Raw genomic sequence first — 27,197 nt, forward strand, 5'->3', positions numbered from 1 at the left:
CTTCCTAGCTCCTAGCTCCGTGGCCTCTTGCCACGACCCGAAGACACCCTTCCATTTTAAAGCCTCTGGGTTTTTCCCCTGTGCTTTTCCCTCTGTCTGGAACACCTGTGCTCCCCATCTCAGCCCAGCAAACTCCTCTGGACACATCACTGCCTGGCCTGGCTGTCACCTCCTCCATGAAGCCCCCACACCCAGCCCTGCTTCTCTGTCAAGGGTCTGACCATGACTCATGCCTGGCCAGCTGAGCCATGTGGAGCTCGTTTGTCCCTGCCAGCCGGGGCCTCTGGTGTCTGCATGGCCTGAAGCTGTAGACATTCAAGAGAGATTGCATGTGAGACTGGAGAGACCAGGTTTAGCTCCCATGGCTACTCTCCTGCAGGTGCCTACCCTCTGGTGTTATTCTGCTCACCTGTGCACAGGGACGTCAATGCTTCTTTTGCAGAAGGGATGAGGCTGAACAACTAAGTATCTAAAGTGCCCCACCACGTAGACACTGAATCCCTGACAGCCGGGCGTGCCCTCCTGCGGCCACACGAACAAGCCTGGGGACAGGGGTGGCATGAAAGGCTGCACCATGGTGCTCAGGGCCCATTGGGTGTCAGACTCCTCTCAGATGTGGCTTGCACTACTCAGACGCAGGACAGGCCACTCTCGTTGGCACCCTCCCAAGAGCAGGGACTTCCTTTCTACAGCCGCCGTGAGACCCTCCGTTCCCGCCCCCTTTGGAGAAGGCCCACTGGAAGGAGAAAAGCTCCCACACTTTCCCAGAATTGCTTGCATGCTAATGGCCGCAGACTTCACAGAGTGTGAAATCAGGAAAAATGAATTCCCTCAGAATAGACGGGACAATTCTCGCCTCCAGGTCTTTAACCACATGCCGTTCAAGGCGACCATGGTGACGGCTCCATGATGATCTCCTCCTAGCCCGGGTGCGAGTCTTTCTTGACCAAGGTGTGCCCTAGACAGAACACATATGCTGGGAAGAAGCTGCCGGGGGTATGAACATTCGGGCTTGCGGTGCCTGCAGCCCGTCACCTCAGGGAGCAGTCCCCAAATCCATGTCATCAAGTCCGAACCCTTACAGATGGGAAACAGGCTCAAAGAGGGAAAGTGACTCTCCCAAGGTCGCACAGCCAGGAAAGAGAATCGAACTTCGGTCTCCTGATCTCCGGGCCAGGGGATCCCCAACTCTGCCTCCCCAAACCAGTGCTTAGGGCAAGCCATGAGTCATCTAGCCCATGAGGTTGGAGAGAGTGTGCCGGGAAAGAGCAGGCTGGGGCCCCCGGAACCTGTGCAGTTTCCCTGCCTAGGGCTCACCCCGGCGGCAAGGAACAATGAAACACAGTGTCTGGCCACAGAGCAGTCCAGGGTGACCCGTTCTCTGCAGAAACTCTACCAGTTTCAGGCCGGAGGGAGAGGAAAGAATAGTTAAGCCGAGTTGCAAAGTGAACCATGACAAATGCTGCCACTCGTCTTGCCCAGTGGCAGGGACCCTCCGCTGAGACGAGGAAGCCCTGCAGTCAGGCAGGCATGGGGTGAACTTTCCCTCCAGGCCCTGTCGCCTTAGTGGCCAAGGTTCTCCCCAGAAGGTCAACTTACCTTTTGTAGGCTCCATGCAGGGGCTGCAGGCATAGGAACTGCCAGTAATCCAGGCAAAAGGCCTTGAACTTGAGCATTTTCACCTTTTGGTCTCTAGCCGGACCACGGCAGCGTCTCCGTGGAGACACCGAGAGGGGCTGGTGGGAGGTGGAGAACCGGCCGCTTCGGCCCGCCCTGGTCCCTGCCACGGCGGCCCCCACTCACATGGCCCAGCCCGCCCGGCGCGGCTTGTACAGTACACGCCTCCAATACAAAGAGCAGCCAGCACAAAAGCCTAGCAACTCATTCATGCAGCTCGCCCAGCCTGGCTCTTGCTGCTGCTGTCTCTGGTAGCTGACGCATCTGGGGGCTTCCCTGGGGGTCCCTGGGACACACCGAGGCAGCTCTGGCTATATTGAGTTGTGGGGGCCCCCAGCCCATCATCCTGGGGGGTTGGGATGCTAGGGCTCCTGACTGTGGCTCTGCAAGTCTGTTCTTCCAACGAGGCCCTGGGGCTCTGGGTGGTGGGGCCAGCACTGGCTGGGCAGTCGTGCACTCACTGGCCTGGCCCTGAGTGGCTGAGGCCAGGAAGACCCAGAGGGAGCAGGTAGGGAGGGGGCCGGATGACAGGCAAACACTAGCCTCTTTTGCCAGATAAATTACGTTTGGCGGAATCCCCGTTCGGCCTGCGTGAGGGAAAACTCACCATGTAGCCACATGGTGCTTGGGGTGGGGGCAGCTGGGCTCTGAAAGGCAAGCGAAGGAAGACTGACAGGGCCGCCCAGCGCCTGCCGTTGCCTGGGCAACAGGGACACATTGATAAAATCTAAAATGGAACCGCTATGACAGCCACTCATTGGCTGCCGGCACGGGAATCCTGTCATTAACCAGGGAGAGGAGTGGCTGGGCTGTAGGGCCACAGATAGCCAGGGGCATTGTTGGGCAGAGGGACCCCAGGAAGAATGGGAAGTCCCAAGGGCCAGGGGACCTGGCAGTCACAGATGACAGGAGAGGAGTCCCTGGTCCCGCCTCACCTCTCCCCTCATATCTCCCGGGATCTGGCTGGTCCTAGCGTCTGCTCCAACAGTCCCATGGCCCACTACCCACATGCTGGCCACCCGTAAGTCTGAGTTTCTGAATCCCAGACACACTGGCCACCGTCAGCCCCACGAATTCAGCACGCCCTGGGGTTCCATGCAGTCTGCTCTCCCGCGCTCCTCCTGCAGCTCAGCTCCTCCTAGTCTGTCAGGTTGCACTCCAGGGCCCCTTACTGTCTAAGCTACAGAGGCCCAGCCCCCTTCACCCACCACCCTGATTCTCTCCGCAGGACAGCCCATCCTCCGAAAGGATCCTGCCTTTGCATATTCACTTGTTAACTGTCTTTCTCCTCCAACTATAAGCAACTACTCCAGGGCAGGGGCCACATCTCTTTTAAGGCCCCACCCACTGCAGGGGCTCAACAATCATTTGTGGGAAGGAAGGGGGGAGGGAAGGAGGGAGGGGAGGGGAGGGAGGGGGAAGGATCCATCTTGAACAGTGTGTGAAAGGCTCTCAAGCACAGCACACTCATCCCCTCTGGCTACTTCCCGATGTTATTTGCAAAGCAGTGGTCATAATCTATCCAGATGAGGAGGTCTGGCTATCCCCCACTCTCCCTCAGATGAGTAAATAGAGGCACAGAGAAGACCCCCATCCCCAGAGGTGTGCACACAGAGCCCAGGAGCTGCTGGCCAGGAGGGATGACATCCAGGCAGTCAGATGGGAGACGGTGCCACAAAAGATAAGGCTCTGTGTGCCCCAAGCAAGGCTGCTCAGCTTCCAAGGGCCGGATTGGGAACCCGGGGCCTGAACCCACCCCGTGCAAAGCGAAAAAACAAAGTCTCCCACCTCAGGTGGCATTTTCCCAGTGTTATTGGCAAAAATGCTACTTCTAGAGCAATGGTTCTTAACCAGAGGCATCTTGGTCATTCCCTCGCCCCCGGGACACCTGGAGAAATCTGGTGTCACAACTGGGAAGAGGGTGCCGGCATCTAGTGGCATTTAGGTGTCACTAAACATTTTACCATGCACAGGACAACCCCCACACGAGAGAACAGTCCCTCCCAAAATGTCAGTCATGCTGAGGTTGAAAGGCCCTATCTGCAGAGTCACTTTCCCTTAGAAGTACCCGCCCTGGATGGCTGGAGAAGGAAAGCTTTCCAAATGGCTGGGTCCGAGCTCCTACGGTACAGTTGGGAGTGTGAGGCCAGAGGTACAGGGGTACGCCCAGGCAGGACACAGGAGACCCCATCTGAGCTGATAACTGTGGGCGGGCAGGGGAGACTTGGTCTGCTGAGAGTGATGCGCCAGTTTGCCAAGGTAGCACAGGCGGGGCCAGTAGCCCTGAAGAGCTGCCCACTACCCCCCCATCCGCCACCAAGGACATTAGCTTCCCTCTCACGCCTATGGCAGAGGAAGCCGGCTGTGCCTTTGAAAGGCAGCAATTACTGGCTGGGACCTTTGTTTCTGAATTCCTAGGCTGTGCACAGGCCTCCAGAACCTCCGAGGGCCGGGATTCTCAGAAGCTTGCCCCCAGCAGCAAAGCTGGTACCTCCACTGCACAAAAAAGGCACAGAGTCCTGGTAGCGGTGGGGGCCCTGGGCCCTAGTCCTGGACCTGGCACCAATGATCCTCTGGCCTCTAGATCTCAGGTATCTTCATCTGTGAAAGGGGAACATTGATTCTGACCCTGTCTGTGTCCGAGGCTGCTGTGGGGGTTGGAAGTCAGGATGCATGCCAAGGCAAGTGGGCCCCACTTAGCACCTGCCTCCTGGCTGCTCCTCCAGGCATGCTCCACCCCAGGGCCTCTACACGGCTGTTCCCACCAGGCGGCTGGGATGCTCCTCACGCCTCCTGTGCTTCCAGACCAGAGGCCTTTCCTGGCCACCCTCCTGTCTCTGTCTGTTCCCTTCACCTGGATTTATTTTCTCCATAGCTCTTGTCACCACTTGACACATTATGTTAAAAACCAAATTCTTTGTCCACTTGCTGCCTGTGCTCCCACATGCCACAGACGCTCTGTGAATGCAGCAGGACTGCTCAACGAGGGATCCTGAGTGCCCAGCACCAGCAGGTGCTCAGGAAATAATGGCTGAATGCAGGAGGGGAAACGGCGGAGCCGAGGGGCTCCTACAGCCTCTGCTCTGTCCTCCAGAGAGTGAGGCACTGGGGTGTTGGCTCTGAGGTCAAGTGTGGCCCCATCAGAGGGAGGGCTGTGCAGTGAGACCGGAGGGGGCAGAGGCACAGAACCTGCTGAGCCCCCATACACCCCGGAACAAAGAGCCCCATCCATCCTTCCTACATGCCAGAACGTTCCTGGGCTGGCCCCAAGCAGGGCGCCTGACTGGCTGGCGGGCAGAGTGGACAATGCAGCGGAGCTGCAGTGGTGCCCGTGGCATGGATGGGTGGTACAGAGGCCAGGCTCAGCCCTATAGGAGCCTCCTCAGCCTCCCTCCCTGAGGCCACCTTGACACAGGCACCCACAGGCCTGCTGACACCCCCAGCCAACCCATGAGGGGTGAGAGTGTGTGTACCAGTATGAGCCCACAAGAATGTATGTGCCAAAACAGGGCTGTGTGTGTGCCCATGTGCAAAAGCGACAGTGCCAGTGTTTGACTACAGGAAGTACTGGGTGTGGGGATGTTCTGGAGTCTGTGTGTGTATGTGTGTTTGTGTGGGATTGCACATTGGGCATCTGAGGAGCTGTGAGTATGAGGGCAGGGAGTGTGCTACGGTGTCCGGCAGTATTCACACCAGGATACCCAAACGTTCAGATCCCAGCTCTGCCCCCACAGTCTTGAATCCTGAGCAGGTGACGTCTGTGGAGTGGGCTAACAATAGCCCTGACTCACTGGGTGGCCATAAGGACTGTCAGCTTTCCTAAGCAAAGGAAGTGCTGTTATGATGATATGTGGGTGTGACTGGAGCGTCCGTGCAGAGGATCAGGTGAGTGCATGCACGTGTGCTCACGTGTATACAAATGTATGCCACCCAGCTCTGTGTCCTCCAGGAGCACACAAGGCAGGGCTGCCAGCCCCCAGCTGGCTAAAGGAAGCAGGGCCCAGATGGCCACCCCCTCGCTCCTTACAGCCACAGGGTTTCAGAGTCGGTTGCTCTGACATCTCCTTCCTGTATAGCATCTGCTGCAACTCTGACACGTGGGGCCCAGCCGTTGGTTGGTGTCTCCAGGGAAAGGGCCTACTATTTTGTGAGTCTCCTTGTGGGCTTGTTCAAAAACCCCCTTGCACAGAAGCCAAGCTCCTTAGCAGGACGATGTTCCCTCCCTATTCCCCTCCTCCCTCTCCATGTGCTGGCCATATCCACCCTGCATGGATAGGTGCAGCAAACGGAGTGCCCCCTCTGGGACCACTCATCTCCCATGCTCCAAATAGGGAACCAGTCAACTTCTAGTCCCCTCTACAACGCAGCACAGATGTCCCCTCCTCCCCAGTTCACATCGATGCACCCAACACAGCCCTCTAAGCCACCCCACTGCCAGGACAGGCTGCCTGTCACTTGTCTTTCTTGCCCATGAGACTGGAGCAAGGATCTGCTGACTTCCAATCCAGGGAGCTTTCCTCTGGGCACAGCCTTCAGTCTGGTGTGTGTGTGTGTGTGTGTGTGTGTGTGTGTGTGTGTGTGTGTGTGTAAACAGAAAATGCTCTTTTTGGAAGCCATCAAGATACAAAGCACACGGAAGCAGAGACCCTCAGACACCCCAGCTCCCACCAAGCGCAGCTACACACCAATAGAAACCGTCAGGCTTCTCCCCCCTACTACAGCCTTGGTCGTCATGGGAACTGCCGCTGCAGGCTGGTCCCCAGGGGACCCACCAGCCCTGGATCTCGGAGGAACTATCAGCTGCAGCTTGATCCTCTGAGGGGCCTTCAGCTGAGCTCTGGTCTTTAGTGAGGGGACTTGCGACTGCAGTCCTGGTCTTTGGGGGGACCTTGATTTGAGGGGAAACCACTCCACGCTGTAGCTGTTCTCAGGGGACATTTCAGCAGTACCTCTGGTCCTTGGGGGAATTTCAGATGGAGCTAATTTCCCCTGATGGCCTCTTGGAGGCCCACCCTGGGTGCAAATGGGCAGTGGAGACCTAAGGAGATCCTGGGCAGGCTGGGGTGGACGGCAAGACAGTACCTGTATCGGTCAGTGGAGAGGCTGCTTCCGGTGTCCAGGGAGCTCCTGAGGTGGCAAAAGCAAGACAGGGTTACTGATGGACTCACACACAGCCAACCCCTTGGGGGCCATGTCAGCTCAGGCCCTAGCGGGTGGTCCCAGGACAGGTCCTGGGGCAGCTGAGCAGCCCTGGGAAGAGCGTCTGTCCCACATGCAAGAAACCATGTGCTTTCTTTCCCCTGCTGGGTCAGTTGAGAAGCTGCCTCAACTCTACCCAATGGCAATGTCAAGTCCCACTGCCCCCTGTTCAGATGGGAAAACCAAGGCTCAAGGAGAGGAAGTGAAGTGGGCAGTGTTAAAGATCCTCTCTGGCTGGCCCCAGACTTAACATTGGGTGTGTTTGACCTGAGCCACCATGCTCCTTCCCCAAAGAGCCCTGCACCAGGAATCTCTGCAGTCCCACAGGTTTGAGCCCATCCAGCCTTCAACCCGGGAGCCCAGGGGCCCTGGAGCCCAGATTCCTGCCCAAAGACTCAGCGTCCAGCTCTGGATCTGGGCCCAGGAGCCTGGGTCCTGCCTCCTGCCTTTGACCAAGTTCAGTCTGTGCCATGGGGCGTGCGCCTGGAGCCAGCCCAACCCGGATCACTTCCCATCTCCACCCATGATTAGCCATGGACTCGGTGCCTGTCCCTTCACCTCTCTGTGCCTCAGTTTCCTCATGCGTCAAATGGTAGTGGTAAAAGCAGATCTCTCACAGGGCAAAGCATGCATGTGAAAGGGCTGTCTGTCTGCTCTGCCTGACAGCACACTCCATGTTCTACATCTGCAGGGCCTGGGGTGATGACTTCCTCAAGGCTGAGGGGTCCCACCCAAGCAACACTGCCTGTCTCTGCCCAGATGGGAACATCAACTATGACATAGGACTGATCCCTAGAGACCGTGCCCTTGGAATACCCTCTCCTCCAATGGCACCTGCCTTTCTGAATGGGGCACCCACACCCTTCATCACTGCTCCACACGCTTCTCCCCACCTGAGGCCTCAGAAGTCCAGGGCACAGCCAAGCCTGCGCCTATGTTTTGCCACAGTGGGCTCTGACATACTGAGCCCAGGCAGGCTGCCTGCCATGGGCCATCCCAGCTTTGCCTCCATTTCCCTACTTGCTCTCATACAAGAGCCCTGGTGGATGCACTCCTGGAAGGAGGCTGACCTTCCCTTCCCAGTCCCATGCTGGCCTGTGATTCCGCTATTTCCTGTCTAGCTGCCAGCATGGCCACTGGTAGACCCCGTGCTCAGCAAATTTGAATCCCCAGTGCCAGTCCCCGCTCCACACACCATCACTCAGGGACTCCCGTCCGCAGTGCAATGCTTTCTTCTTCCCCAGCCCCAGCCGAAGAGGCCACAGATGGCACCCCTCTGCCCTCGAGCCAGAACCCACCCAGGGCCATACACCATGGGCTCAGCAGCTCTACCTGTGTGCCAGCCGTGCCCTGCCAAAGATCATGAAGAAAAGATGTGAGGGGTGGTGTCCTGAGCTCACTTCCTGGTCTGGTCACAGTCCTGTGCCCAAACTGGGGTGGGCAACAGGTTTTCTAGGAGGGAGAGTTAGCGGGGTGGCAAGGAGGCCCTCCCTCCCTTCCAGTGTCAGGACCCACACTGGGTGTGGTGAGGAATTTCGGCCTTCAGGAAGTCCTGGATCTGGATAAGAGAACCCAGCCCTCCGTCTCCCAGCCTGGCCGCTCAGCTGCACACAAGCCACATGAGATGATACCAATATGATGCAAAGAAGATACCACAAAATGGTGCCAGGTTCCCGGGCCCCACAGGCAGAGCCCACTGTATTCAGGCCCAGAGCCCTCCTGCCACAAGCATAGTAATTCAGCTCCCAGCTCTGTCCCACTCTGGCCACCTCAGGACAAACAATGACAAACACAGCAATGTCTTCACCTACTGGCCTCAAGCCCACCTTGAGCTGTGTGTTCTTCCCAAACACTTCCTCACCCCACCTTTGCATTCACCTTATGAAGCACATGGAATCATGTCCCCACATCACAGACGCTGAGGCACATGTGGCTCAGGGAGGCCCCGGACATGGACCACCATTCCATTCCCTGCCTCTTTATCCAGAGGCAAACACTTCAACACCCTGCTCAAATGTCCACCCCTTTCTCTGACTGCCTACCTTGCACCCTCCTCACTGGACTCCTTTCTTCCTCCTTCCTTCTTCCTTTCCTCTCTCCCTCCTTCCCTTCCTTTCTTCTCCTCTCTCTCACTTCCCTAATAATAGCAATTTTTTTTTGAGTAGTTTCTAAGTGGCAGGAGTTAGTGTTAACATTCACAGGTACGAGCTCATTGAACCCCACAATGGAGGTACAGTCACACCCTATATGCTGTGGCACACGGGTCCGAGGAACTGAGCTGTGTGCAGTGCTCTCTCTCCAGCCAGAGACTATGGTCACCGAAGTCTGCATGTGAAGCTGGGAAACTGTCTGCAGGATGCAACGTGCCCTTGCAGGCCTGCTGCGGCCCAGCACTGAACCCCACAGCAGGCAGCCCCTGCCTGCCTTCTCCACTTCTCCCCACCTGTGTCCCTGTCCCCCAACGGGGACTCCTCTGCGGCCTGAAACGCTCAGCATTTCCTCCCACTAGCTGTCTCGGTGCGCCCCCCCCACCCCCACCCCCACACAGTACGGCTAGGACTGGCTCTGTTTGGAGACCCTCCCTCTGTCAGCTGCCCTGTTGGGTCCAAGTTGTCTGAAGCCTTGTCTAGCCAAGACAGAAGCCTTGTTCTCCCTGCCACCCTTCTTCATCGCTCAGCACAGCAGTGCACAGGCCAGAAATAGGCCCCAGCAAGAAAGGCCCAGAGTGAGGGTGCACAGGGTCCCCAGAGAGACTCCCAGCCCAGCAGACCTGAATTTGGAATCAACCCAAACTGGCTTTGCAAACCAGAAAGTGCCATTGCATGCATATTTGAGATACTCACTTCATTATTTATTATTACATAGACTAGTGTATATTGAGATGCAAGAGCTTAAAGGTTAACATGTGAGTTCTAGAGCCAAGAGGGCCAGGGTTCAAATCCTAGATGTGCCACCTATTAGCTGAGTGCCCTTGGACAAGTTAACTAACTTCTCTGGGCTCCAGTTTAGTTTTTCATCTGTAATATTTTTGGAAGATTAAACATGTTAATACATTTAAAAGGTGTAAAACAGTGCCAAGAACAGAGTCAGCATTCCATAAAAGCTACCTCTGATTAGGACAGGACCCAAAAGATTTGTATGATATTCAATATACCTTATAGTGTATTATATTACATATATGAATGTGTGACAGCAACAACATACAAATAAAATATAAATGTTATATTAGTTCTATTAACATGAACATATATTTTATTAACACATTAACTCTATGTTAATAGATACTTGTTACATATATAAATATATGAGTCTCATTTTATATATGGGGGGCACTAGGGGTCAGAGAGGTACAGCAACGACCTCGGCGGCACCCATCTCCCTGAAGTTTTGCCAGCCCCATGTCCAAAGCTCTGTCCACCTGCTGGAGCTGTGTTGCTTCCCCTGCTCCGGGTCCTCCCAGCATCTTCAGGGGACCCTGGTCCAAGCTCAGGGACACAGAGCTGCTGATCAGCCAGGCAGGGCTTCAGCCCCTCCTCCATCCCTCACTTCTGGCTCAGGGACAAGCAGCCCATTCTAGCTGTGCTGAGTGAGGCCCCTCCTCCTCCCCCCCAGCCTACTTCGTGGCCTCCTGGGGAGGCTGCTTCCTTTCCTTTTCAGAACCAACTGGTTGCCCCAGGCCTACACCCTGGCACGGATTCTAAACAGCACCCGACCATTGATGCAAAGTTCCAGAGCAGGAAAAAGTGCTGGCTCTGTGCTGCACAGTCAGGAGAGGGTCCCCAGGGAATGGGCTGCCACTGGCAGCCGCACCATGGGGATGTTGGGGTGTGGTCTGTTCTGAGGTCAGGTGCTGGTTACATGAGTGTGTTCAGTTTGTGGCAATTCTACAGGCCATACGCTGATGAAGTGTGCACTTTCCGTACATACACAATAATTCAATAACAATGTACACGAAGACAAAAAGTCTGCCTCACGTTCCGTCTCCAGCACCGGCCTGGAGTAGAAGCCCAGGCCTCAGGCTTGGCTGGAGCTGGAGGTCATCCCCTTTCTTGCACAGCACCTGCATGACCTTGGAAACTCCCCTCCCTGCCTCAGTTTCCCGCTGCTAAATGAGGAAGTGGTCAGTGTTTCTATCCTGGCTGTATGGTAAACAGCTGGGGTGCTTTTAAGAAATATCGATGCTTGGGCCCTAATGCAGACCAAGTTCCTGCACCTTGGCCTTTTAAAAAACACTGTTTAACCATAGATACATAAACATTTCCAACAAAAAGTACAGGATCCTGTGTGCCGTCTCCCTAGCCTTTCCCAGAGATGACATCTTGTACAACTGCAGCACACCATCAATGCTAGGAGAGCAATAGCCCACGGGGCCCATCGGGACTTCAGCAGTTACCCACACCTGTGTGTCCGTGTGATTCCCTCTAACCCAGCCCTGTGTGGCCACCGTGATGATCCAGCACAGTGCTGTCTCCTCACCAGGCTCCCTGGGAACCCTGTGTAGCCCCCTCACCCCTTCCCACCAGCCCTCATCCCTGGCAACTGCCCATCTCTTCTCCATCCCCATCATTTTTTCATCTCTCAAGTGCTATACAAATGGAATCATCCAGCGTGCCACTTTTTAAGACTGGCTTTCTGCACTCAGCCCCATGTCTACTGCATTCAGCCATGCTTGGGCGTGGAGGGTCAGCTCTGCCTTTCTGCTGAGCAGCATTCCCTGGCATGGGCAGGACAGTGTATTTAGCCACTCGCCCGCTAAGGGCATCTGGGCCGTTTCCGATTTGGGGGCTGTTAGGACTCGGACAGCCACAAGTGTTCCTGGAGCAGTGTTTGTGTAGACCCAAGTCTTCACTTCTCTGGAATAAATGCCCAAGAGTCCAGCTGGTGAGTCATACGGTGTGTGTATGACGTGTTTTTAAAGAAACTGCCAAGCTGTTTTCCAGCATGGCTGTACCATCTCACACTCCCACCGGCAACGGGTGAGTGATCCAGTTTCCCCTCGGCCCTCCTGGCATTTCACGTTGTCCCTTTCTATGTTAGCCATTAGGACAGACGTCCACGGCGCCACGTCTAGCAGTGGTTTTAACCTCGTTTCCCCGTCGGGGATGCTGCTGCCCATCCTTCCATGAGCTTCTCTGCCTCCTGCATATCATCCTTGCTGAGCGTCTATATGCACCTTCTGCTTCAGAAGCTCCCAGACCCAATGCGGAACCACTGAATCCCCTCGGGCCTCCCAGGTTTAGACAGTTCTGTCTGATTTCAAAGACCCCATTAGCTGCTGTAAGAATTCTTCCAGAACACCGTGTGCTTTCTGGAAGGAACACTTGGATCCGGGCCCCGGTGTGGAGTCCAGGTGGCCAAAGGCAGCGTTGAGCTGTCTCAGCCAGACGATGACCTTGTGTGTTCCTGAGAGGGAATGGGAGGAAAAGGGAAAGAAGGCAGGGACCACAGGGACAAGGGAGACTCTGGGAGTTGGCTCACAGCCCCGGCAGCTGCCATGACTGGGCTCACCGGCAGCAGCCGGTGAGTGGGCTGGGTCTGTGGTTTGGAGTGAGGGCACGACCCGGGAGGGGCCTGAGGTAGGGATGCTTCAGACTGCCACAGGCCCCAGAAAGGCTTGTGAGAGTAATTTGCCTCAATTTCCAAAGGGGTGGGGAGGCCACAGACCTCCCTGTTCCACCGTCCGCCTCCCTCTTATTAAATAAGTCGCACATATTCACTGTACCAACTTTAGAAAATAACAGTGAAACACAACAAGGAAAATAAAATTATCCACCATTCCAACTCCCTGGGGATCCCCCAGTGTTAATATGTGAGGAGATTTTCTGGCTATGCCTGTGCCTGGGTGTAGATGTGTTTTAGTTACACAAAACTATGCTCCACTCTGTGAAACGCTTTCCCGGATTCACACCATCTCTCCAGTGTGTTTCTGGGTTTGGAAGCATTCCTCCCCTCGCCCCATGGAAAGCTGGTGGAGCCTGGCAGGCACTCCCCCTGCCCGCGGCGGGTGTTGAGCTTGGCTCGGTCTCTTTCGTTGGCCCTGGTAAACAAGGCAGTGGCTTCAATAGGGGTTCTGTGCACAGCCACAGTCTCTCCTTTAGGACCAATTCCTGGCATGGCTGAGGCACAGGCGGGATGTTTTTCGCGCTCTGGGAACACCTGGATGCCCACCCAGAGGTGGGACCAACATGCTCCTAACAGCAGTGGACTGTGAGTATTGGACCATTTTTAGGGCTCCGAAAGTTTCTCTGTTTGGGGCAGAAAGGAGGGCAAGGGGGGAAGTAGTGGGCACCCTTCTACCCTGTCCCCCATATGCCAGGTCCTAGCCGTGTGGCTTATGTGTCATCCATTGGTGTCGACAGCTGAGCTATGGGCTGTGTCACAGATGAGGCGAACAAGAGCATGCTGGGTCTGCATTCCTGCCCCCCGTCACCCGCCCCCCGACATTGCCAGAGAGAAGGGAGCCCAACAGCGATGCCAGGTCCCCCAGGCTCACTGTGCCCCTTGAACTCGGGGATGGGATGCAGTCATCCTTCCTCTCTGGGGCTCCTGAGGCTGAGGTGCAGAGAAGTGAAGAGGTGGCCTCTGGACTTGGGCCCAGGAAAGTCATTGTTTCACCTTGTGGTCTCATTCCATTATCCCCAGGGGGAAGGCTATTTGCCAATGTCACACAGCGGGACCCCAGGGGCCACAGCAGGGCACTCAGGTCAGATGGACCCTGCGGGGCTTTCCAGTGTCCTCACAAGCCACATGACCCTGCCTGAGCCTCAGTGTCCTCATTTGTAAAATGGGGCTGATAAGAGGTTACAGCAAGGCTCCCATGAGCTGACGGCTGGAGGCGCCTCATAAAGTGGCCTGAGGGGCTGCTGCAGCGACTCACATCCTCCTGTCCTGCCCAGGCCTCCCAAGCCCTGAGAAGGCCACAGAAGGCTCCTGTCCACCCACTACCGGCCTTCCTGTCCTGGCTCTGGGCCACAGACCGCCCTGCCTGTGGGCCTGGGGGCCCCACTGGGCACAGTGAGGCAATTGTCCCAGGGTTGGCCTCCACAACCCTCCATCCTGCCAAACTGCCCTACCCAGGAGCTCAGCCAGCTTGCGTCTGGTAAACTCCCTGCTGCAGGGGCAGATGGGAGTCTCAGTGAGGTCTTCCTGGACAGAGAACCCGGGGTGGTGAGGTGGAAGCCCTGGGGTGAGACCTGTCTGGGCCTCAGTTTCCCCATCAGTGTCATGAGGAGTTTGTCTAGAGAAGTGGTTATTAACTTTGGCAGGAAGAGTCTCAGGCCACATTGAAACGATGCTTCATTCCACCTAGTCTCCAGGCAGCCCCCACTTCACATCAGGTGTAAGAGCTTAGCACTGATTCATTTCACGCTCACAACCACCCTGTGACATGAGATATTCTCATCCCCACTTTACAGGTGTGAAAACGGAGGCACCTAGCCATGATCAGAGGCATCACCACCCACGTGGGGCAGGGGCACAGGCAAAATACACAAACAAGGAAACCTCAAGTGATCCAAAAAGTAATACCAGGAGACCGTGGACGGGCAGGGTGGCAGGGCAGGGAGCTGCCCCCACTAACCTGGTCCAGAGCTGCCTTGAGGAGGAGGTGACTACTGAACCAAGGTCACAGAGGGAGGGTGTGGTGTGCAAGGGGCCAGCAAGGACAAAGGCTTGCAGAGTGTCCTCAGAATATCCCAGGGAGGGGCCTTGGGGTACAGGGTCCAGGTCTGGGGTGGGGCTAGGCCAGGCATCTACTGCAGGAACGAACACCTATCTTGCAGAGAGGCCTATCTGGCCCATCACTCCTGCCAAGTAGCACCACCAAGATGTCACCCCACCATCCCAACTTCTTCTGTGACCCCCAAAGGCTCCACAGGGATTCTCTTCCTAAGGCAGCAGCATTAGTTGTGAGTGTCTCGGGGTCAGGGCATGTCCAGCTTCTCCTGGGCTTGTCTGGGTGGGACCAAGGCCTCACCGTGTGGCCTGGAGCCTGACCAAGCCTGTGTATCGGTGTCCTTTGGTCCCAAGCCCAGGACTGCTGCCGAGTCCTAGGCCCAATTCACTGATGGGCAACAAGCAGAGAGAAGTCTTAGTGTAGTACCTGCTTGAGGGAAGGGGGTACCCACAAACCTTGGGGTTCAGCCCTCCCAACCTCAACTCCTTGCCCTGCAAGAACCGTCTGGCCCCATTCCATCTATAGGGCAAATATAGCTTCCAATAAGCCCTCTGGGGTCCGCCTGGCCTTTCTGGGGGGTCCTTCCTGGCTTTTCAGCCTCCCGTTCTCCAGGTGTCAGTCAGACTCTTCAGGTGCTGACAGGATCTCATTTAATTTAAAAGCTTGAGTTTCTTATTCCCATTTTACAGATGAGGAAACTGAGGCTCAGAAAGGCAGAGACCTCCCGAAGCCACCTTAGCAGATAAGTGGCTCCACTCAGCTCCTGACCTGAGCCTGTGGGGCTCTGTCCCCTGCTCCCTCCTCTAGGGTCCAAGAGCACCCAGTCAGCTCAAGAGGCCAATCTCCAACCAGAACACCTTGGGCTCCTCAACCTCAGGATGGAGGCTTGGCTGAGGCGAGTGTCTGAGGGTGTCCTTCCACTGGAGGCCCTCTGGATATTGAGAAAGCAACCCAATCCACCACAGAACCAGCAACTTACACATTCTGAAAATTTAATTTAAAATCGCTAATGCGTACTCATGGTTCAAAACTAAAATACAAAAGTTGTCAAGTGGAAGGTGTCCCTTCTAAATGATCCCCCTCCACCAGGCTGCCAGGCACACAATGCATAATACCTGTTCCCCTGGTGTCTTGTTCCTTACACGGAGCCCTATCTCTTGGGCCCCCTTACAGGATTTCCTTATGTGAATGTAAGCAGACACATATGCACACAGAGACAGGTGGTATCTATGTGCCTGCAATGCATCCACATTCCCCAGGTCTCTTGTTCCTTACACAGACGCCTTATCCTGGAGGCAATGTGCTCCTGCCTTCCCCCAATGACAGACTCTCTGGCCGCTCAGTCTCTGGCACAGCTGCCCATGTGGACTGAAGACACAGCCAGGGGATAGAGGCGGCCTCTGCTTCACAGCCCCCTCCCAGACCTGAGCCCCTGACCTAAAACAGTGATGGGGACACAGTGTACACCTGCTGGTGCAGTGGAGGCCCCAGGCCAGTCTTGGCCCCATAGACTTTTCCATGCCCATTGGCGGGTCTACAGGACAGCCCCCCAACCCACAGCATACCCTCAGAGCTATGCTGCCCTCACATGGCCAGACAAGCACACACATAAGACATACTCTTAGCACCACACACACACAGACACTCCATGCACACGGGCTTTTCCAGTAAGTGGCAGGGAACACCCCACTGTCCCCAGGCCTGGTCTTAGGTGGCCGAGCACAGACAGGAGACGCGCCTGGCACAGGGTCACACAATGAGCAAGGGTTAGGCTAGGATGGGACCCCAGACATCCTGCCAGCCTGAAGGCCCTACTACTGGCACAGTGAAATGATTGGCCCAGGGTTGGCCTCCAATGCCCCTCTATCCTGCCAAATGGCCCTGCCCAGGAGCTCAGCCACCTGACTGAGGAAAATTCCCTGCTGTTTAGGGCTCTCCTTACCCACTCCCACACCCCATGCCTGCACTCAGCAAACACATGAAAGGAAGATCTGCCCCCAGGCTCCCTGCAACTGAGGGCCAGGAGCCCAGACAGCAGGTGACAAAGCAGCTCAGGCTTAACTCACACATCTTTCTCATTAAGAAAAAACATTTTCAGGCCTGGCCCAGTGGCTCACACCTGTAATTCCCGTACTTCAGGAGACCGAGGCAGGCGGATCACTTGAGGTCAGGAGTTCGAGACCAGCCTGGCCAACATGGTGAAATCCTGTCTCTACTAAAAATACAAAAATTAGCCAGGTGTGGTGGCGCACACCTGTAGTCCCAGCTACTCAGGCGGCTGAGGCAGGAGAATTGCTTGAAACCTGGTGGGCGGAGGTTGCAGTGAGCTGAGATGGCATCACTGCACTTCAGCCTGGGTGACAGAGGGAGACTCTGTTTCAAAAAAAAGAAAAAACATTTTTGAATCCACTGTGGGCCAGACGCTGTGCTCAGGCTGGGCTGGGTACTTCCATACAAACCCCATAGAGATGTGAAAGTTAGGAGAGGCCAAGAAAGGTTAGGGCCATGATATGCTGAGTGCCCTTGTGTGCCCGCTATATGACCTCTGTCCTTCCAAACATTCTTGGGGGCAGTGTTGTTTTCTCTCCCACCTTGAGGAGGAGCAAGCTGGGGTTCAAAAAGGTAAAGGAGTTGTCTGAAGTCACACAGAAGGTGATGGCCCTCTTTGGGGCTGGTCAGCACTGTCCAGAGGAGGACCTGGAGGACAGCTGCAGGGAACCTGAAGCTTAATGGGACCGTGGAAGCAGAACCCACTCCCAGCCTGTGGGTTCAAGGTTGTGTTGGTTTCTGGATAAACGGAGAGCCCAACCTGCCTCCCATCCCCCACCATGCATGAGAAGGAGGAGCTGGAAAGCTTCGTCTGAGCGCCGGGGCTTCTGTTTCAGGGGCACAAGATGCTGTCATGGCATGCTCTGTTCCCCATGCATCTGTCTCTGCTTGGGACACAGAGCATTCTTCTGGCACAGAGCTGCAGCAGGGCATCAGGCCTTGGGTGCCCTCAGCCCAGAGGGTGGCTGATGGCTTCGGGCAGCAGTGGAGAGCACTTCCCTCAGTCAGGGGGGTGGGCTGAGCCCTAGGGTGCAGGAGGTGGATGGAGGGGTAGTGCCCTCACCAGGATATGAGAGTGGGGATGGTGCCAGCCTCTGACACAGCCTCTCCTGGGATAGCCATCTCTTCCTGGGCTCCCTCTACCCTTTGGTGCCACCAAGGTCACTGTCCTGAGTCTGACCTCCTTCTACCCCGACTTCCAGACACAAGGAGCTCAGTGCTCCTGGGCTCCTTGCTGGGTGTCCTATAGGGCTCTCCTTACACCAGCAAGACCCACCCCCGGGGCCTATCTCAGCAGTGGCGCTGGCACCCATCAGACCCCCAGGCCAGACCACCATGGTTTACCATGCCTTTGATGCCCTGTTTTCCCCTGCTGCCTCCCAGCCTTGGGCTGAATCTCTGTGGGCACCCTGGGCACCTGTGCTCCAGCAGCTGCCTTGGCCTCCCCTCAGACCACCTCCAGCTTTTCCTATCACCCCCTGCCCACCTGGCACAGGCCTGGCACAGGGGCACCCTCTGGGTGATGTGAGAAAGAGAGGTGGTATGTGGGCTCATGCCTGGAATCCCAGCACTTCAGGAGACTGAGGCAGGAGGAACCCCAGGGGTTCGAGACCAGCCTGGAGAACACGGCAAAACCCAGTCTCTACAAAAAAATATAAAAAATTAGCCAGTGTTGTGGTAGGTGCCTGTAGTCCCAGCTACCTTGGGAGGCTGAGGTGGGAGGATCACCTGAGCCCAGGAATTCAAGGCTGCAGTGAACCAAGATTGGGCCACTATACTCCAGCCTGGGTAACAGAGCAAGACCCTTTCTAAAAAATGAATGAAGGAAGGAAGGGAGGGAAGCAGGGAAGGAGGGAGGGAGGGGAGGGAAAAAAGAGACAACATGGCTGGGTGTGGTAATCCCAGCACTTTGGGAGACCAAGGCGGGTAGATCACAAGGTCAAGAGATTGAGACCATCCTGGCCAACATGGTGAAACCCCATCTCTACTAAAAATACAAAAATTAGCTGGGCGTGGTTGTGAATGCCTGTAGTCCCAGCTACTCAGGAGGCTGAGGCAGGAGAATCGCTTAAACCTGGGAGGTGGAGGTTGCAGTGAGCCAAGATTGTGCCACTGCACTCCAGCCTGGGTAACAAGAGTGAGACTCTGTCTTAAAAAAAAAAAAAAAAAGAAAGCGACAATGAGACAACACACACTTCAGGCTAAAGGAGATAATGTGGGTCTCTGGTCACTCTGTTGGTCTAGGGATAACTCTGCAGCAGCAGTGAACTGTGGCCCTCAGGGGGTCACAGTCTGATGGGAGAACTGGGTACACTCAGGGTTGCTGTGGGTGCTACATGCTGGGTTGGTGACATGCTCAGCACTGGCCTCAGAAGGGATGAGGCACCAGCTTGGGATGGCATCCAGGCAGTGGAAATTTCTGTGCTGAGTGCCAGTGTATGCCCAGTACATTACCTCTGTCCTCCCAAACATCCTTGGGAGCAGGGGTTGTTATCTCTCCCACTTTGCAGAGGAGCAAGCTGGGGTTCAGAGAGGTAATGGGGTGGTCTGCAGTCACACAGCAGGTAAGGGCCATCTTTTGGGCCAGTCAGCACCATGGGAGAGGAAGGTGGGAGGTGGAAATGGTCGTGCATGTTGGCGTGCAAAGAGGAGGCAGGTGTGGCCAAAAGGAAGGGAGTGAGAGTGGGAGTAGGGGGCTAAAGAGGGCAGGGAAAGGCCAAGCCCTCTAGTGAACAGGCTCCTGCAGGCAGGCCCGGCACCTTACGCCTGGATCCAGGTTTGATGTCAGTGACAGCAGATGCAGTTGTAGGAAGAGGGGTGACCAATTCCTGCAGTCTCAGGGCCTTATTCCATGCCCTGGCTTTCCACTGATGGGTGGGGTAGCCCTGGGAATAGTCCCCTCCCACTCTGGGCTCATGCTCCCTCTGGATCTGGGCTTCCTGCAAGGGGCCACCTGCCCAAGGCTGGATCATGGGCCAAGGGCACGTCTAAGGAACAAGGATAGGACAGAGGCAAAGCCACAGCTGCTGGGGCAGGGTGGGAGCCGGTGTGTCTGGTCAGCAGCATCAACCCTGCCCCCCGGGGCCTCCAGGACCGGGAGACTCATCAGCCAGAAGCTCCAGGAGGAGCCTGCCACCATGAAGACAGGCACCCTTGGTCCTGAGATGGGCACCCGGAGAGCCAAGACTCAGCAGAGGGAACACGGGGCTGTGCCCAGGCCCCAGGCCCAACACCTGGAGTCTGAATCCCACCTGAGCCCAGAGGGGGCCTTGAGTGGAGCTACATACCTCATGGACCCCAGTCACCTCTGCACATGGGCCCCCGAGCCCTGTACTGCCTCCAGGGTAGTTCCCAGGGTCTCTCCCCATTACCTCCTACATGAGTGCTCTATTAATTGAGACACACACATGCAAAGGTGACATTAATTCCAGCCACAGCATCCCAGGCCACACATGGCCTGGCCCTCCCTGAGAAGTTGCTCTTGCTCAGTAACACCCTGTGCACTTCCCACACCATGGATCGTGATCATCCTGGCCCACGAGGCCAGGAATGGCCCATATTACAGATGGGGATGTGGGACAGAGCCAGCAGCACAGGCGTGACTGCCTCTCCTCCATACCATTCCTTCCCAGGGAGGCTCAGCACAGCCAAGAAGGGTTTCCCCTCCCTGAGGTGCTGGTAAAAAAGATTTCAGGTGGATCTGGAATAAATGATGAGTTTACTCACGTAACATACAATGCCCTAGGCAGTTTTAAAAACATATCTACCACTAGGAATAGAGGAAAGATGAAATGGTAAGAAAAATCGCTCGTTTATAGGTCCCAGTTGGCAAAGTAAGAGGGGGATGTGCCAGCCCAGAGGTACAGCTGAATCCTGAACATCAGGGGTCCCAGGACTTCCCTAGCACAGGGAGTCCCCTGCCCCCACCAAGGTCCACAGAGCCCCCTGACACACAGACCCCACATTCCCCACCCTGTGCTGATGCCAGGGGCCAGCCACCCGGCATGGGGTGCTGGGCTCGCCTCCTTGGTGCCTGCTCAGTCTAGACTTGCCCCAAACTGCCAGGCTCTCCTCTAACTCCAAGCAAAGCCCATGGCCTCTTTCTAGACTTGGTTTATTTACCCCCACCCCAACAAACACACACATTTGAATTCCCCTCCTAATTTCCAGCCCAGTGCGTGGTTCAGTGGGGCCGACCCCATGCTCCAGCTCCAGGTGTGGCCAAGGGAAGGAGGCTGGCCAATCAGCACATGGCTCCTCCTGGGGATAGAGATGGTTTCAGGAATGGCCATGAGCCCCAGATGGAGCAGGGGGACTGAGGCTGCTGAGGGGGCTGGAGCCTCCACACAGGACACGGCCACAGGAGCATGGGAGCCCCTGGAGCCAGCCACACTGAAGCCAGACCATGGGGTATTCACTGACAGTAACCACAGAAATCCCTCTTACTTGAGTTTCTGCTGTTTGCCACCCAAAGGCTCCTGATGGATATGCTGTTACAGCCCTACCTCCCTTCCCTTCCCAGATGTTCACATTTCTTAAGTCCTAGCACATCCTGAAGCCCAGCCCCCTGCCATGAGAATCCAGGGGAAGAAGGGGACAGGAATAATCTCTATAGGTCCCAGAGACACCACAGGCTTTATTATCTCATTCTGTCCTGATGGCCACCCTGCAAAGCTGGAATTATTAGCCTCATTTTACAGAAAAGGAATTAGGTTCAGAGAGGTTAAGTAGTCTGCCCCAAGTCACACAGCCACTGGGCAGCAGATAAGGGGTTCCATGGAGAGTGGTGGATCCTGTCAGGGGAGGTACAGAAAAAGGTTGTGATTATCCCCAGATCTTGAGCCCACCTGGTCTTGGGGAGCTCCTATGAGGCAGCCCGACCTCTCTGTAGCCCAGAGATGGTCAGGGACAGAAGCCTGAATAAGGAAGGGGGCTGGAGAGACTTGAGGGTGTTTCTCTCTTATTTGGTAATGGAGGGCAAATGGGAGGAAAATGCTGTGTTATCGTGGGCCACCGAGAGACCTGATAGACAGGCAGCAAATTTCAGCCAGGGCCTGGTGATTTAGGATGCATCACTTCCCTTAGTAATCATTCCAAGCAGATGCCAGGGATGTCTTGACGAGGAATGAAGCCCTTGGGGCCAATGAAACATTTTTCTATTAGCCGTGCTCAGGTCAGCCCTCTGCTGAGCCACAGGGGTTGCTCTGACAGGACCCTCAACCCTCGGAGGTCAGGCCAGTGCGGCAAGGTCATACCATAGGAGACAAAGGGGGAAGGGACATCTCTGGTGCAGCCTGAGCTCCTCGGAGCCCTGTATCCTGAGCTCACACTCAGGAAATAGGATGCACAGGAGAGGGAAAAGCCGGGGCTCCTGGGCTGGGCAATCTAGTGGGCAAATCCTGGCCCCTCAGAGAGTCAACACCACACCTGGCCTGGCTTCCCCACCGCCCTGTTCGCTGCCCCAGTCCTGCCCACAACCTCACCGGCCATGCCCTGACTTTCCTTCAACCAGTGACAAGTTAATTCACTGACAGCCAATTCATAGAACAGTCAATTTGTAGAATGACAAAGTCATCAAAAGTACTTCCTTCCTTCCCTTAACCTTGTAGCCTTAGCTGACTGGTCCATTTTTGTCTTCAAAATGGCATTTGATGGAATGTTATTTGTCTCTGTCCCAGCTGCCTACTGCGGTGGCAGGAGGCAGAGACAAGTATGGTGACTGTGACATCAGGAACGCTGCCGACACAGGGCAGAGGAGGGCAGGAGTGGCCATCAGCAGGGCTGTCCTGCAAGCCCGGGGGAGCAGGAAGGCACACCTGAGAAGAGGCCTGGGCTGGGGCTGGGGCCCTGATTCTGGGAGGCATCTGAGGACAATGGATAAGACCCCTGCTCCATCAGCCAGCTGATATCCACCACCTGCTGGCAGAGCAGGGTCTTAAACTCGGAACCCCTGGGGGCCAGCCAGGCCCCAGCGGGCAGCAAAAGGGGCTTGTGCTGCCTTTCTGGGGTGAGGGGCTGATCCCACTGCCCCTGGTGGGATTCAGCCTTAGACAGAAGGGGCCAAGGTGTCTCAGGTGTCAGGGAGGGGAGGGCAGTACAGGTTGGTGACCATGTGTACCACCAAGGCACTGAGACTGGGAGGTCACTGGCTGTCTGCTGTCCTCTAGTCACCAGAGATTTCAGCCTGTCAGACCTGATACCTACTCTTACTTTTTTAAAATTAAACTTTATTTTGAGATAATTGTATATTTAATACAGAGAAATCTTATATACATTGTTTCCCCCAACGGTAACATCTGACAAAACTATAGGACTCCATCACCACCAGGATACTGACACTGCAATGTCCCCCCATCTTAGGCAGATTTTCTGATGCCGCACTGTCCCCCGGTCTTAGGCAGATTTCCTGTTTTGCTTATACTGTGGAGCCTACACACATGATAAGGCTGCATAGAACTAAGCACACACATGCACACACATACAGGCACATACAAGTACCACCACAGTCGAAATACACAGTAGCTCCATTATCACAACAATCCTTTGTCCAGCACCCCCTCCTTAACACCAGAGATTTGCACTATCCTCTTCTCTCTTCTCAAATGAAGTTGATGTGTCATGTGATCTATCTAAACACATATTTAAAACAGAACCAAGAGAATGCCCAGATGACAACATTACAAATAAAGAGGAAAATAATTTAGAATAAAATAAAGGGTGATTTGTCACATTAATGGTGGGTGGGCCTATCCTTTAGTCACCTGGCCTGGTCGTGTGACAGCGGCCACAAACCCAGATGGATGCTGGAGTTCTCTAGGGTCTCTGGCACCATGAGAGATGCCATCCTTGGTGATGTAGCGCTCTGAATGGTGGCAGCTCTTGGCCGAGCTCCAACATATCAGAGTTTGATCTTCCCTCAATTGCGAGAGCAATTGCATTCCTGGAAAACTCAATGCATATTCAAATCATACAAAATGCATTTTGTGGTTTAGAGGTCAAGAGGAGTGAGGACTGGACTCGGATAGCTGCTCGCAGATTCTCACACCCATAAACACCTGTGCGGATTCTTGGTGTGGGGGCCTGCCCTGCACCACCTAGGCTGTCAGTTTCCCTGGCCCCACTCCCACACGCCCTCTGGCAGCTCTGCCTACATCTGGAGCCCACTGGCAAACAGATGCTGACCACTGTGCCCAGGACTGACCTGGACGGAGAGCCAACCAAGGTGACAATGATGAGGCTCAACGCATAGGCTTCCTGGAGGTGGGTGTATGGTGGGGGTTCATCTTGGAATGTTCAGGCCCAATCCCGCCAGCCTCCCTTCTCCTTCCTGGGGGAGACACACAGGGCGGGGCTTCCTTCATGGAGGCCCCACTGCAAGCAGCAGGCTAGGGCTTCCCTTGGAGACCACAGCCTCCTGCAGGGGCTGGCTGGTCACAAGTCCCCCAAGTTGAGCATTTCGCTGGCTCAAATCCAGAACCACAGAGCAGGGATGGGAAAACTGAACTGCTTTGTGTTACCAGCTTGCTGAGGGACCACTTCAACGATGAGGCACTCATACACATGCATAGAAATTCACCAAGGACCCAAAGGAACTGGACACAGCCGCGGCCTCTGGGCAGAACAAGAAGCAAGGGAACCAAATAGAAACTGTGCAGCCTTTTTTTATACCATGTGGGTGAATAATCTCTGTTATATGAATACATTTAAAAAAACAACAAAGACGTAAGCATCCCTTTTGTAAGCTAACCTTCATCACTCACACTCATTCAAGAAGGGGACGTTTAACACAAGATACCACTTTACACCATTAGGATGGCTATTATTACTAAAGACAAACAAAATAACAAGTGATGGCAAAGATGTGGAGAAACTGGGACCCTGTGCACTGCTGGAGGGAGGTAAAGCAGTGTAGCCGCTGCAGACAGCAGGACGGCGGCTCCTCAAAAAAGCTCCACACCCAATCACCATCTGACCCAGCCATCCCACTGCTGAGTATACACCCAAAAGAAATGGAACCTGGGACTTGGAGAGGTATTTGCACACCCGTGTCCACAGCAGCACTATTCACAATAGCCAAAAGGCGGAAACAACCAAATGCCCATAGATGGGTGAGTGGACGAACAAAATGTGGTCGATCTGCACAATGGAACGGTGTTCAGCTTTAAAAAGGAAGGAAGTTCTGACCACTGCTGCAGCACGGATGAACCTTGAGGACATGATGCTCAGTGAAGTAAGCCAGCCAGTAAAGGGCAAAGCTGTCCCATTCCACTCACATGACATCCCAGAGCAGTCACATTCACAGGAGAATAGAACGCGTACTGTGGAGCCTACACACGTGATAAGACTGCATAGAGCTAAACACACACACAGGCACATACAAGTACCACCACAGTCAACGGTGCCATTTGTATGTGCCTGTGTCACATTCTACTCTACTCAGTCAATAGTGAGCAGGGTAGAATGGTAGAGGGTAGAATGGTGGGCGCCAGGGGCTGGGGATGCCAGATGGGAGTCTGCGCTTGCAGAGCGGAGCCCTGTTTGGGAAGGTGAAGAAGTTCTGGAGATGGATGGTGTGTTGGCTGCATTACACTGGGAACGTACTTATAGCCGCTGAAGCGTATAATTAAAAAGGGCTAAAATGTGGGCGACCTGCACAACGGAACAGTGTTCCACTTTAAAAAGGAAGTCTTCTGTCTGTCTTGCCACAATTTTAAAAGTGGTGATTTGTGCCTTGTCAGGCCAGGCCCTGCAGGGATGCCAGAAAGCAAAGGTGGGACTTCCAGGCAGCTGGTGACAACAGAGGGTCCAGCACGGGGTCTGTCACAGGGAGGACTCGCCATGTGGGAGCTCCAGGAGGGGACCAATTTGCCTGGGGGAGTCAGGAAAGAGGCACAGATTGGACTGTGAGGTCTGAGGCAAAGGGGAGGAAGGGCCCTCCTGGCAGAGAAGCCAGCATGGGCAAGAGCGTGGCAGGGTGAGCCCTCCAGGCAGGGCTGGGCAGGAGGTGGAGTGTTGTGGGATCAGGGGAGGCCAGGAAGGGTGGGAGAGAGGGCCTCGCCCCAGAGTGGCTAAGAGAGGGGCATGTCTAGGAAGGGGTGCCCACTGCCCCACCCTGTTCTCTTCCCAGCTCTATACAGGAGCAGCTCTGGTGGGTGCCATCAACGTCTTATTTACTGTTCCTCTCTGGACAGTCAGCTCCATGCAGGCAGGGCTGGCCTGGCCTGGCCTGTTTACAGGCATAGCCCACAGGCCTGGCGTGTGTCAGGATGTGGACTAGCTGTCCAGTGACCACAGTGGGCTGAGTGAATGAACAGGTGAGTGATCGGCAGGATGGGGCCATGGGAACAAGCCAGCATGCCTGGAGCTGCTGTGCCTGGCAGAACACCGCTCCTCCCACTCCCAGCCCCCTGTGTGTCACAGCATAACCAGGAACCTTCCAGATGAGGTCATAGGCCCAGAGAGGACAAGCAGTGGATCCATTACCATTGGGCACTCTACCCTCTTCATTTCTCTGTGTGCTTCTCCCCACAGTATCCCCTGAGAGTGGTACCCTCTCAGCGGTTCCCAGCACTGAGCTGGGCACACAGCAGGAGGACTATGAACATTAGCTGAACACAGGGAAGTGGAGACCCAGGCCTGGCTATGTGACCTTGGGCTGCATATCCCAGCCTTTCAGAGTCATAACCAATTGCCTCCTGGGGCTGTAAAGGGCAGATAGATGCTACAGCATTCTTGGAAAATAGCCCAGTCTGTGTGAGTCATTCATAGTGACCATTTTTAACAGTGATCACTGTATCTGCATGGCAGGAAGGGCTACCAGTCATCACGTGTGCTTGAGAGTGAGGACTGGGCCTCAGGTTCCCCACCTGCATCACCCTCTGTGGGCTGGGGCTGCTGTTCCTTGGCATCCAGCCCAGGCCCACTGTCCAGCAGATGCTGATAACTGTGCCTGCAGAACTGAGCCAGCCCAGGTGACAATGGTGAAGCCTGAATGCACAGGTTTCCTGGAGGTGTGTGTGTGGACTATTCCAGGCCCCCAGTCCCACCAGTGTCCCTTCTCCTGTCTGGGGGAGACCTACCAGGGGTGGGCTTCCTTCATGGTGGCCCCACTGCAAACTGCAGGCCAGGGCTTCCCATGGGAGGGAGACCACTGCCTCCTGCAGGGGCTGGCTGGTCACCATATTGCCCAAACAGAAGGAAGAGAGGGGCCGGGGCAGTTTCAGAAAGTGAATGGATGAATGAGCAGGCAAGGGTGGGAGAGTGCCCCACTCTGACCTGGCCAAGCAGCCCGCATCTCACACACCACACACTCCTCACAGCCTCACTTCCTGTGTTCAAGGGACAGGATGTGACGTGCCCATGAGGACAGAGGGTCCCAATGCAGAGATGATGAAAAGGGCGCTGTAGTTACAGAAGTGGGGGCCAACCTTCATTCAGACACCATTCATGAAGCTGCCAGTATAGCAATGACCTTGAGTATTAGCAAGTTTGATTCGGGATCTGATTCTTGGAAGCCTCCTGATGTTCCCCCATTGGGTTAAGAAATCTTCTCCTGCTTTTGTTGTCATCCTTTATCCCATCCAGTGTGCCACCTTCA

The 27,197-nt window shown here is 55.2% G+C and overlaps 1 protein-coding gene and 1 long non-coding RNA gene across 16 annotated transcripts in view; one reads left to right on the forward strand and one right to left on the reverse strand.

Moving 5' to 3' along the window:
• Positions 1 to 27,197, reverse strand: part of IQSEC1 (IQ motif and Sec7 domain ArfGEF 1) — a 374,166-nt gene that overhangs the window by 146,006 nt on the left and 200,963 nt on the right. For 8 of the 15 annotated variants that reach the window (XM_078351685.1, XM_078351687.1, XM_078351686.1 and 5 more), the window contains one exon: positions 6,760 to 6,804. The exons of 5 other annotated variants lie outside the window; for them this stretch is intronic. In XM_078351685.1, coding sequence (XP_078207811.1) covers positions 6,760 to 6,804 — 45 coding nt within the window. Of the gene's footprint in view, positions 1 to 1,599; positions 1,806 to 6,759; positions 6,805 to 27,197 lie in introns of those variants that run through there. 2 more of the 15 variants (XM_035273717.3, XM_035273703.3) reach the window with 1 other exon arrangement.
• Positions 12,928 to 23,315, forward strand: LOC128929754 (uncharacterized). The gene is made up of 2 exons (XR_013527512.1): positions 12,928 to 13,083; positions 14,292 to 23,315. It is a non-coding gene; the product is annotated as an uncharacterized LOC128929754 (long non-coding RNA).

Source organism: Callithrix jacchus, chromosome 15, assembly GCF_049354715.1.
Source record: "Callithrix jacchus isolate 240 chromosome 15, calJac240_pri, whole genome shotgun sequence".
NCBI lineage: Eukaryota > Metazoa > Chordata > Mammalia > Primates > Cebidae > Callithrix > Callithrix jacchus.